This window comes from Lactuca sativa, chromosome 6 (genome assembly GCF_002870075.4).
Source record: "Lactuca sativa cultivar Salinas chromosome 6, Lsat_Salinas_v11, whole genome shotgun sequence".
In the NCBI taxonomy this organism is placed as follows: Eukaryota; Viridiplantae; Streptophyta; class Magnoliopsida; order Asterales; family Asteraceae; genus Lactuca; species Lactuca sativa.
Genome location: NC_056628.2, coordinates 194871532 through 194885150, shown reverse-complemented (window position 1 = coordinate 194885150; position 13619 = coordinate 194871532). Strand labels below are relative to the sequence as shown.

The window sequence follows — 13619 nt, the reverse complement described above, 5'->3', positions numbered from 1 at the left end:
ATGAATACTTATGGCGCGTTGGTAAGCCCAAACAACATCACCACGAACTCGTAATGTCCATAACGAGTTCGAAACGCGGTCTTCTCCACGTCCTCCTCCCTAACCCTGACCTGATGATATCCGGACCTCAGGTCTATCTTGGAGAACCAAGATGCTCCCTGCAACTAATCGAAAAGATCATCTATCCTCGGGAGTGGATAACGGTTCTTCACTGTTAACTATTCAACTCCCAGTAATCGATGCACATCTGGCATGAACCATCCTTCTTCCTGATGAAGAGAATCGGGGCTCCCCACGAACTGCTTGGACAGATAAACTACTTGCCCAACATTTCCTACAGCTGAGATGACAGCTCCTGTATCTCGGGTGGTGCCAATCGGTACGACGCCTTGGCGATAAGGGCCACACCTAGTACGAGGTCGATCCTGAACTCGACATGGCTCTCCGGAGGCACTCCTGGTAACTCCTCCGGAAACACATCAACGCACTCTCTGAAAACCAGAACATCCGAAATCAAAACCTGATCCCTGACCCGCGTATCCACCATATACGCCAAACAGCCTGCACATCCGTGCTGAATATACTGGCGAGCCCTAGCAACTAAGCAAAACTCTGAACACAATCTGGTGCCCTCTCCATAGATAACCAGTTCTCCCCCACTTAGGGTTCAAACTACCACCCGCTGACCCTCACAGTCGATCATGGAACCGAAGCAACTCAACTAGTCCATACCCACAATGACACATACGTTCCCCATGGGAATCAGAATCAAATCTATTGGGAAGGATACCCTGAAGATCTACAGAACGCAACCCCGATAGACTAAAGAAGTAGAAATCCCGTGTTCGTTGGCGATAGAGACTCGCAATGGACACTTTAGCTCTCCTATAGGCAAATCGAACTCCCTACTGAACGATCGAGAGATAAATGACATACTCGCCCTAGAGTCAAATAATATCAACGCAGGTAAGGATTTCACTAAAAACGTACCTAACATAGGTACAAACACATAAGCATAAAACATAATAAGATAAAGGGTAGAAACATACCAGCCACCACATCTAGTGTTGTCCTGGCCTCCTCAACTGTAAGCTGAAAGGCGCGTCCCCGAGCCTTCGGAGGCTCTGCTCTACCCTGACTCCCGTCAGTAATCCTCATTGTAGCCGGCGCTGGAGCCTGTGCCGGTTGGGCAGCGAGCAATGGGAAGTTGGTCTTCACGTGACCAACCTGATCGGAGTGATAACAGATCCCCATGTCCTGAATTAGGGTTAACTGGCGGCAATCCCTTTCAAAGTGTCGCACCTTTCCACATTTGCGGCACACACTACTAGATCTACAAACTCTAGAATTACCCTTCTTGCACTTCCCACAAGTGTGGCCGCGTTGGCCCCCAGACCTAGAATCAGCTATCTTGTACCGCTTTAGCGTAGGTTGCGACTACACCGGGGCCTACCTCTGCTCCCGCAACTGTAACTCAATCTCAAGCTCACGCCGCCTAGTGGCCTCCTGTAACTCTAGTAGCATATCACAACGCTAGATAGGAACAAACTGTTGGATGTTGATCTTGAGCATGTTCAGATAACGTGTCATCTGAGCCTGCTCAAAAGCAAACTCTAGATGATCTCCATCACCGACTACATAACCTGTCTAAAATGAAAAAACTACTGTGCCACCCGCTTACGCTCAACTCATTGAAGGTAGCGAGCACAAAACATCTCCCAGAACTAATCCCAAGTAACCACATCTCTCTGATCACCAGTATACGACCCTGTCATCAACCTCCACCAGTCCTTTGCTCCAGACCTGAGCAGGTTCAGAGCACATCTGACCTTCTGTTCAGTAGGACATGAGCATGTGAAAAAGCATCCCTCAATGTCAGATAGCCATCTCATGGCTATGATCGGGTCCTGAATCCCATCAAAAGTCAGGGGCTTCGTGTTATCGAAGTCTCGGTACTGAAAAGCCCTACTGGTCCCACCACTAGCGGCTACTACAATTGTGGAGGCTACAGTGGCAGCCATCTCAACAATGGCTGCATAGAGCTCATCAAAGTACTCCACCATAGCGGTCTTGATAGACCCAAACATCTCCGACAACTGTACCCGAAACAGTGTAGCAACCTCATCATGTAAAATCTCCTAAATCCTAGCGTCTAACTCATTTGTCCTCATATGACCAATAGTCTCAAGTACTGCTGGTCTACCCTGACTGCCTTCTCCTGATCCCGATCCGGATCCGGTCACCAATCGCCTCGTAGTCACCATACTGAAAATATACCAGGAAGATATCAAATATTCCATATAACAACGCGGAACCAACTCCCAACAAAGCCCTAGGGGCTGTGACTTCCTCACTACACGTATGGGTCCCGTGCTTTCAGTAGTACAAGCCTATACTACCTTCCACACCTACCCATATTTGCATAAAGTATCATCACAACGCCCTAACAATATACATAAGCATCGGCGAGCGCTCAATCCTCACTCCTAGAGGAAGGCTAAATATCTCATAACTAGACAACTAACCCCGCACATCTCATCCTTGAAACTTCCACCAACCCTGCAGCACTCGTGTATGCTATACGTACATAACGCTGGACACTATAGACATTCGAATATCTGATCCTACCCTAATCCCTTCATCAAACAAGAAAATAAATAATGCCAAACCAAACATTCTCAGGCTATAAGATCTTAATTATGTACAGCTATGATGCATACACTAAGCAACTAAAGTAATGATGTCAATTTCATATACGGAAAACCCTAGGCTATCAGACATCATACACTCAGGCAGTTCTATCATGCAATTCCTGAAGATCCCTAGCTTATCACTAGCATGCTGTTCTAACATATCACAATATCACATATCCGTATGATATTTTGGGGTCTACTTACAGGCTCCAGCTGATCGTACACTCTGGATCCTCCTTTAGCATTTTGAAAATCATTTTAAAACTCTTTTCCTTAGTTTCAGACTGGATTTACACGAGTGTTCCTCCAATTCACTCAAACCAAGGCTCTGATACCAACTTGTAACATCCATAAAATTCATGAAAATTTAAAACTTTTTTAAAGCATTCAAAAGCCATTATTTATTACAAAATGTTTTCAAAATAGTTTCATATCAGAGTATCCTAGAAATCAAAATCATAAAATGCGAGGAGGTGCTCGATCAAGCCTTCGCCTTCCCGCGATCATCCGAAGTACCTGAAACAAAATCCAAAACTATAAGCCCGAAGCTTAGTGAGTTCCCCTAAAATACCAACGCCATACAAACAGAACAATATCATAACAAACAACATGCATATAGAGTATGCAATATGAATGGACCGACCTCACTGGGCCTTCAGTCTGTCTGGCCCAATCTTAGAACCTTCAGTATGTCTAGGCCGCCCTCCCGGGCCTTCAGCCTGTCTGGACCGTTCTTCGGGCCTTTGGCCTGACTGATACGCCCCGATGGGTCTACAGTCTATCCAGACCGCCCTGGGTTTGTTGGCCTTTAGCACAAAGCAGGACCGATTCAACCTAACCGCAAACATACAATCAACACACAGACACACACATACACACACACACACACATATATATATATATATATATATATATATATATATATATATATATCAAACGGTAGCTAGCATGTACAAATAGTCAAACCGATCTAACATATCACTAATCATAGCATCATCCTATATACCGGGATACCGACCTAACAGGTCACTAAGAATATCATCATGCAATAACCAGGATAACGATCTAAAAAGGGTCGGCATTGGTCCCTGCTACCTTGTTAGTATATTGAGGACCACTCACCTTACAAGTAGTGGTGATCTGGACTGAAAGTCTCCGACCGTTGTCTCACTGAAAATCATGAACTATCGAAAATAACAAATACTAAGTCAACAATTGGGATATGAATCTTGACGAAGGGTCCCACATAGGGTAATAGTCCATTTTTCCTTTTCTTTAATTTGAACCAAGGCCCAATACCAAATCCATGATCCAAAAGTCTACATATACAAGGCCCAATATTGGCCCAATTTACCCAATTGGGCCTAACTCTATAATTAGGCCTCACCCTAAGGTCCATTTCCATATTAGGGCCAACATTTATTCAGAAATTCCAGCAAAGGCCCAATCCATAATGACCCAAAGGTGGCCCAATTTGAAGCCAAAAAGCACAAAAGCCCAACAAAGGGCGTACGTTGAGCGTACTCCGCCTTGCGTTGACCACCATTGGGGTGGTTGACTCAGTATGTTGGGCGTACAAAAGTTATGCTGGGCGTAAGTGACTTTCACCAAAAACTCTAATAAGTGCACTTAAGCCCAAACTCCAAATCCACTGACTAAATGAACCCCAGAACCATAAAGTCTGGAACTTTAAGACTTTAGACATCCAAAAAGCCCTTACTACATGGTCTTAATCCATTAAGACCTTTCTACTACTTGCATTGGACACTTTTAGCCATTGGGACTTCAATTTTATCATTTAGAACCCTTCCTAGGGTCTATAAGGACAACTTATTACGTTCAAAACATAACATGCACCAACTTGGGACTTTTGGGACAAGAAAGGTTTCATAAAGTTACTATGACTAGATCTACATCATACAATCATAAAGGTTGGAGCTTTTGACCTCTTGGAGCTTGTAGAGCACAAAGTAACCTCAGGTCTACAAGCTTGTCTCACTTCTCCAACTCCTTGATGCAATACCTTCTTCTTCAACAACTCAAAACACACACTTTTAGCTCACACACTCAAGAGAGGGGTTAGGGTTTTGGGAAAACGGCTCAACGCTATGGAGGCTGAAATGATAGAGGGTTGTGAGCTCATAAGGACGTTTATATAACACCCAAACCATAAATATTAGGGTTTCCATCTGATGCGAGTACACCCAGCGTACAAACGTGTACGCACAGCTTACTATGGCGTGCCTAGTACGCTTAGTGTACCTAATGTACACTTAGTGTACTCTTCTTGATCTCAAAGTTGCAACTTTAGCCCTTAGGCTTCTCATGGCTTCACTCTTCCATCCCCAAGGACTACAAATGACAAAATAATAAAAGAGAAGATTCGGAAATACCTATAAATCTCGGGATGTTATAATGATTGGTTCATAAAAAATAAAACAAAAAGTTTTCTTTACATAAAGTCTTTTGATCCGAAGAAAATCGAATATAGGATCGGAAGAGTATCTTTGTGTTGCTATTTTTATCCACAAAGCATAGATTTTTGTATTACTTCAGCTTCATAAACAAAATATCTAACATAAAGTTTTGACATACATATCATACATATAGAAATATAAATTAATTTCTACGAATATGAACATCTATTTTCTGAATTTTTTTACTTAAGGAAGATTCGGTTTTGAGTTATGTAACACTCATAAAAATTGCACCAATTTAAAACATTTTATTTCGTTCAAAAGCCATTAATTTATTACAATTTGTTTTCAAAAGAGTTTAAACATCAGAGTATCCCCAGAACCAAATCACAAAATTATGAAGTATGAGGAGCGGTACGATCATGCCTTCGCCTGGCCACGATCTCCTGAAGTACCTGAAACCAAAACACTACAACTGTAAGCCCGAAAGCTTAGTGAGTTACCCCTAAAATACAAATGTAATTCATATATGATTCACTTGTGATTTACATGTGAATCACATGTGATTTACATGTGAATCACATGTGACTTACATGTGAATCACATGTAATCAGAAGGCTAAAATATCCCTATAAGAAATTAAAGTTATGAAACTATTTGAAAGAGACTATAAGTGAAAATGAACTTTTACAAAATGGTAGGTGGTATAATTTCTCCCTTAGTTAAAACATTTTTCAATTTTGTTCCCTCAGGCTTTTTATGATTTTGTTCTTCATTTCAAACTTTCAGGGACCAGAACCGATATGAAACCTTGAAAAAAGGACCAAAAGTAATAAAAGTTTCAATTTTGGACTAAAAATTGTTAAATTAAAAAAAGTATAGGGGCCATTTTTGTAAATATTACATTTAAAGCTAAGCACTTACAGTAAGGAAGTAACCATTTTCTGAAAATGATATTGCAGTAATTGCCTCAACATGCCAATCAAACCTTGCAACATTTGCCTACAAAAATCAAATGATATAAGATACAGAAAAACAATGAACCAGGGGCAGTTTTGGAATTTTACCTGACTCTTCACATCCCAGATTTTAACAATAGATCCAGAAGTACTAGTTCCTAGAATGAGACTATCAGGATGAAAAGCTACAAATGTGTAGCCAAAACAGGTTTATGTGTCCAAAACAGGATGACAAAGGATATTTTGAAGGGAAAATGTGTCCAAAACAGGGTCAAATCGGTCCAGGGGCAAAATGGCAGAAACTTTTACAAAGAAAAAAGAAGTCCAAGAATTATATATATATATCATATCACACTTATAAGATTTATACAGTAGACCCTTCAACTACTACATGCTCATCTCAACTGCTAGATTAGTAAGTCCAGTGATCAGTTATCACATAAACGAACTTAATCGATTTAAAGAGCACAATATCACTATATGATAATTGATAAAAGTTCAAAACTTAATCGTTGAAAAAGAAAAGAAGTAACATAGGTAACAGGAACTAAGTGCTAGAATCAAAGAATTTATGTTTCTATCAGTTCACAATACCTTCTAATTGCAATTACATTTGAGTAAATGTCTTAATGAAGACTCTGTGACTCGATCAATCGATTAAAATAAATAGAATAAAATAGATTTATACCATAGGAAAGAGAAATCTCCTCGACTTGATCAATCAAGGAAGAAGACACAAGAACGAGATATTTACCACTGGAAGGAGAGATCGTCGCCTACTGTCGATTTAAGATCTGTAGCTGTGTACATTTTTGGTGAGATCAGAAGGCATCAAAAAATCGATCCATCGGAGAAGCTAGAATACTTGATCGACAAAGGATCGTCTTCTCCACCCTGACATTTTATTGGATCTCTGTACGATCGATTCCACTCCAACTAGGCATTTGATAAGACTGTCTTCTCCAAATCGATAAGTCAAGATCAGATTCAGAAGAAAACGACTGACCTAATGCTTCTTTGTAGATAATATGTGTAGGTTCCGATGAACTATACGATGCAGTTCTTCACACCCTATCACACTTCGACGACGATTTCAAGATTTGAGATCCGACGATTTGAGATCGGAGGTGTGAGGAAGGGTAGAGAGAGAGAGAGGATCGAGAGAGATAAAGAGAGAGAGAGAGAGAGAGAGAGAGATAAAGAGAGAGAGAGAGAGAGAGAGAGAGAGAGAGATGACATAAAGAGTTGACTTGATTAAATGTCCCTAAAATATCACTGAGTTATTTTAATAGGATGCCCTCGCCCCATTTTAAGTTCAGATATTTACGAAAATGCCACGAAGCATCCTAACCCTCTATTCTTTTAATCTAACGGTTTATATATATATATATATATATATATATATATATATATATATATATATATATATATATATATATATATATATATAAACCGTTAGAATATATATATATAAGTAAAAAAAAATCGTGTACGACTTGAAAAGTCAGCTGTGTTGTTTTCTTTTAAGCATTATTACACCATCTATACCAAGGTGCTGTGCACGTAGCTCATGTTTCTTTTCTCATGATTTTTGTTTTATAAATTGCCATCATTATTAAGTGTTAGACAGACGAAAAAAGCAAGTTTGCGTACAAGAAAGAGTTCAAGCTAAACGCTATGAATTCTTTAAAATCCTATGGGAAAGTGCATGAAGCCGATCAAATGCGGCTTGACGCTCGCAGGAAAACACGAAAAAGGATGGTTGTTGTAGCAATATCATCTCTTATTCTTGTTATTGTCGTAGTTTCAGCAGTTGTTGGAACTACACAGAGCAAAAACCACAGCCAAATGGGTGGTGATTCACAATCTCCATCAGCCATGGTTTCCATTAAAGCCGTTTGTGACAGTACATTGTACCCTGATACCTGTTACAGCTCTCTAGCTCCTCTTGTGAATTCCACCAATATCCATCCCGATCAGTTACTCAAACTCTCTTTTCTAGTCGCCATAGAAGAGCTATCCAAAGCATCCACACTTCCGGAGCTCAAGAACTGCAGCGAATTATTGGAGCTTGCCATTGATCATCTCAACGATACACTGTCAACTGATATTGATTTGAAGTCAATAGGATCTCTGTTAGATGATCTAATGACGTGGCTAAGTGCTGCTGGAACATATCAGCAAACATGCATAGACAGTATTCAAGAAAATGGTGTAGGCTACCTTAAAAAATCCACGGAGTTAACCAGCAACAGCCTCGCGATCACCAAGGGGTTTTCAAACGCCGCAAGTTCGTTCAACCAAAGAAGAAGATTGATGAGCATAGCAGAAGGAAGCGATGATGAAATGCCAGAATGGTTGTCTGTAAAAGACAGGAAGCTCCTACAGAAGACAAAGTTACCGGCTGGCATCAAGGCCGATGTGGTGGTGGCTCAAGACGGCACCGGAAAGTATAAGAAAATTTCTGAGGCTCTCATGGCAGTTCCTGATAAGAGCAAGAAAAGATTCGTGATATACGTGAAGAAGGGTGTTTACTTTGAGAATGTTAGGGTCGAAAAACCTAAATGGAATGTCATGATGATCGGTGATGGTAAGGATTCTACGATTGTGTCAGGAAGATTAAACGTTGTGGATGGCACTCCAACATTTCAGTCGGCAACTTTTGGTAATATTTTATGATAAATATATACAACAGCTGCTTAATTAACACATGCATATTCTTTTTTCATAATTAATTTAATTTTGTGTATGTATGTAGCTGTGTTTGGTAAGGGGTTTATAGCTCGCGATATGGGGTTCCGTAACACTGCTGGAGCAGCCAAGCATCAGGCAGTAGCACTTATGTCAACCGCAGACCTGTCAGTATTCTACCGATGTCGCATTGACGCATTCCAGGATTCTCTATATGCACATTCCAACCGACAATTTTATAAAGAATGCAACATCTATGGAACTGTAGACTTCATCTTTGGCAACTCGGCTGTCGTTCTTCAAAACTGTAACATACTTCCCAGGAGACCGATGACTGGCCAGCAAAACACGATTACAGCTCAAGGCAGGTTTGATCCTAATCAAAACACTGGTATTTCCATTCACAAGTGCACCATTTGGCCATATGGGAACTTAAGCGATGTTAACACATATCTCGGTCGTCCATGGAAGAACCATTCAACTACAGCTTATCTTAACAACATGATGGGAAGCTTCATTCATCCAAAGGGATGGTTGCCATGGGTTGGAACAACAGCTCCCGACACAATATTCTATGCAGAGTTTGCTAATTATGGTGCAGGTGCAGCCATAAAGAATAGAGTCACCTGGAAAGGACTTAAATTTATAACCACCAAGCAAGCGACTAAGTTCACTGTCAAACGTTTTATCGACGGGGACAAATGGATTAAAGCTGCCGGCGTTCCTTACACGTCTGGTCTCTGACTTCTTCAACCTTGATTCTTTTTCCCCGTTCTGAATTAATCATATATCTTTGTTTCATCTATTAATTATTACATTCATTTTGTAACTCATCATCAAATCTCTTCATGCATCAATTGTTTTCACTTTAGATCAACTTTTTAGCGTTCATAATGTACATGAACAGTACTACACTGGATAACTAAATGTTTCGATCTCGTTTGATTTCTGTTCAAGTAGCTGTGTGTACTAATAGTGAATGATATCCTTTGTTATTAAGCTAACCAAACTGAGCTAATTAAACTGAACTGCTTAATTAGGCTCGTTAAAGAAAATTCTACACATAAAAAAATGAAGACAAAAAAAGTCAATGAAACAACATATGGATAATAATAAACACTACTTAAACATTCAACACCTTTAATTTAAAGATGATACTGATCATGGCTGGCACCATCTCTTCGTGTTGCCATTAACGTTGATTCATCATAAACAAGAGAAGCATTCTCCATTCCATAGCCAACCTGCATATCAAAGCCACCAACTGATTGCATTTGCTCACCTTGGAGAGTTGAGCTCACCTGATTATCAAAGTATGAGTACCGTGATGAACTTTCAGTACTTATATCTTTTTTTGCGAAGTCTATGTTGAGAGGACCTTTTGGTAAATTCACAACTGGATCCAAAACAAAACCTGAACCCACGTTAACTCCACTATCGCATCCGGTGAACCGTTGAACCAAGGCCCTGAAATCAGTCGGGCTAGCATTCAGGACAATGCTTGGTGCTCTCCGGGAAGCTCTTGACTTCCTGCGTATCGGCTTTGGACCAGTCTGGTCAATGGTTCCTTGGCTCGAATCTCTATGGACCGCTATGCTTGTATCATCAGAGGGTTCACCACCGGATTGAGTCATCTCTGCGGTGGGATACTCTTGTATCCACTGATTAGTTGAAAACGGGCTCATGTCATCCATGAGTATCGAGGTTAATTAGCTGGTTTGAGGACTGAGGATATGGAGTTGGTTGTTCAACTCCTTAATAAAAAAGCCAGTCTTTAATAGACTATTCTCAATGCTTACTCACGAAGAAATCAACAAGAAGACGGATCATGTATATATGCATACGGACGTTGACCGCATGTCCCCATCTAAATCTGTAGGTTTTAAATTTACACAATGGAATAATATCATAAAATATTATATATTTTATGGTTTTTAAAATTAATTTTTTTTTTAAATCTTGTACTTTTTTAGGGAGAAAATCTTTAAACTCTTTTTTAGTTTCGAAAAAACCCTAACCTTTTAACTGTTTTCAAAAAAACCCCACAATTTTTTACTTTTTCCTAAAACCCCTCATATTTTACAAGTTTTTTCTTGAAAAATGGCTAAAATTGTTAGAAAGGAAAAAAATGCAAAGTCTTGTATAGGATAACAAAAAAATTTTAAGTATGATAAAAACATAAAATATAAAAAAATTTATGAGATTAACCTATAACATAACTTTTTTGAGTCATACAAAATAATTTATTTTGCAAATGAGAGTTTGAGTATTTAAATAAAACTAGTGATGCCAATGTTAGAATTAGATAATCCTATAAAATTGGTCTCTGTGGTAGAAAAAAAAAACTTTGGATGAGATCTAAAAAATTTCCCACTTAAATAATTGGTCCAAAACCAAGGTTTTTTTTTTTCTGTGTTTTTGGTCTCTGGTAAACTTGAAATGAAATTTTTGCCCTTTTAATTTTTTTGTTTTATTTTTAATACTTTGTTAATTTAAAAATAAAACAAAAACAAAAAGACATTAAAGTAGTCACAAGATAATCTATTGTTGGAGGAGAATTGACCAAAGATTTTGCAAGAAAGGTGAGTTGAGTGACCGAAATCCTCAACCTCTGCACACACAGCAGGTTCATCCGACTCCTTTTAGAGAGAGAGGGAGAGAGAGAGAGAGAGAGAGAGAGAGAGAGACTTACCTAAAGGCGTAGGAGAAGAAGTGCTTGTACATTAATGGAAGAGAGACTAAGATAAAACATGTTATCTGGCCGCCAATTAGGGTTTTTTCATATGGAGTATGTAGTTTGAGGTTTTCTTCCGGAGAGAGCATGAGTTGTGTTTGATGAACACAAAAGCGTTAGAGGCGCTGAAGGTAGGTGAAAACGAAGACCCTAGGGCTTCTTTCTTGCTAATTGGAAGATGCGGGGGTTTTAATTTTTCAGATAGAATAGGCAAGGGTTTAATTTTGGGGGATTTCATTTCCCCGCTTAAAACATGTGTTTCATTATATATATATATATATATAAATATATATATATATATATATATATATATATATATATATATATATATATATATATATATATATAAAGCGACACACTTACATGACACACATTTTATGATTGGTGCCCTTTGTATTTTTTTTTCTTTTCTGACACTAATTTTAGGGCACACACAAATGTGTGTCCTCGATCCTTCATATTTTGGAAAACTGAAATTATTTTTAAGACACGTAAAAAATGCGTATCGTAAATCAGTGCGTGTCATTGTTTGTGTGTCATTAAAAGGCTATTTTTTTAGTAGTGTTTGAGCCCTTTTTAAGCTCCTTAACTCCCCCAAACCACTCCATTCTTATCGTCCACCCCTCCAACACCCCTTACATGAAACCCTAACCCTAGTTGAGCCTTGTGTCCTAAATGAAGGTGTTTTTGAGTGCATTGTAGTAAGCATCATGCACCTTGGAGAAGAATGAACATCTTGGAGAAGTATAGGTTGCATTGGAGCTTGTAGATCTGGACTTTGCTCACCTTGATCTATCTTCTAGAGGTATAAAGTTTGAATCTTGATGATGCATTTGTAAGATCTAACTAGTTTTGGATGTTATGAGCTTTTGGTCATTTTAGTGCATAAAGTTTAGATTTTGAAAGTTTGTAACCTTGTTATTGATAAAGTTGGAAACTTTACCCATATAAACATCATTTTTGATGCAGATCTGAACGTTGGAGACTTGTACTTAATGGATTAAGTTGAAAAAATTGAACTTTTGGATCCCTTTGAGACTTAAAGACTAGATCTTGTTTGTTGGGACCATTCTAATAGATAAAGTTGGAAACTTTATCCATTATAAAGCTATTATGAACTATAAAAATCTGATCTTGGCCCCTCTATCCCTTCCATGCAAGATTTGTGATGTCTTATTAGGTTAAGAACTTAGGGTTTTGGACATTAAGCACTTTATAGCCATGCAAAGTCATAAAGTTGGAATCGTTTATGACTTAGGATATCATTTTGGGCTTTGATCTGAGTTTTGGATGTAAGAACTTAATGGAATAAGCTCTTAATGGAGTTTTGGGACTAGGTTGAGTACGTTGGGCGTACCTGGTGGTACAATGCGCGTGCGCGGTCAGCGCCCCGCTATTGGTCAACATCAGAGTATGCTAGGTGTACTCTCTTGGTACGCAGTGCGTACTCCGTAGGGAAGAAATATTGACTTTTGGACCTTGACTGTTGACTGTTGACTTTGACTAGGGTTGACCTAGTTTGACCTGAGGATATTTTTGGTTGTAAGTTTAATTATTGATTAAGATTGTATTTATTGTTAGTTGGCGCGAGGTTATCCGGTTCGACGGTCCGAGCAGTTATTTGATTATCAGCGGATTGAGGTAAGTCCTCCTTACTGCACTGACGGGTCGAAGGCACCAAGGTCGGCTAATTGGATTAGATATCTTGATATATGATAGTATGATGTTGTGCTTAATGATCTGTAGATCTACCTGATTGTCTACTGACTGATTATATGTTTATCTGTATATATGCAAATATTTGGTTGGTGGTTGAGGATTTACTTCTTTGTGCGTGCGCCAACAAACCAAGGTTATTCCAACCTGATGGTTCGCTGGACCTAAGTTATGTATATATTAGCATTCCAATCTAAGGTATTCCATCCCGAGGATGATTGGACCCTATGATTGACTGGGCTTGGGGTATTCCAGCTCGATGGTTGATTGGGCCTGACATGATTGTTAGGGTATATGGTGAGACTGGACTGCTTTGTGCGTCGGTTAATAGGTGGGGGTATTCCAACCTGATGGTTGATTGGACCCGTCATGTTTGGTATTCTAACCCGATGGTTGATTGGACCAAACA

The 13619-nt window shown here is 39.3% G+C and overlaps 2 protein-coding genes across 2 annotated transcripts; one reads left to right on the top strand and one right to left on the bottom strand.

The window, feature by feature from the left end:
- The first annotated feature begins 7683 nt into the window (after nt 1-7683).
- LOC111908824 (putative pectinesterase/pectinesterase inhibitor 24) lies at nt 7684-9631 on the top strand. Its single transcript, XM_023904625.3, has 2 exons — nt 7684-8734; nt 8828-9631. Exons 1-2 carry the CDS (start codon nt 7747-7749, stop codon nt 9502-9504), a joined length of 1665 nt encoding a protein of 554 aa, XP_023760393.1. The 5' UTR covers nt 7684-7746; the 3' UTR covers nt 9505-9631.
- Nucleotides 9632-9905: 274 nt separating this feature from the next.
- On the bottom strand, nt 9906-10454 carry LOC111908796 (uncharacterized). The gene has a single exon (XM_023904596.1). It carries the CDS (start codon nt 10452-10454, stop codon nt 9906-9908), a length of 549 nt encoding a protein of 182 aa, XP_023760364.1.
- Nucleotides 10455-13619: the final 3165 nt, after the last annotated feature.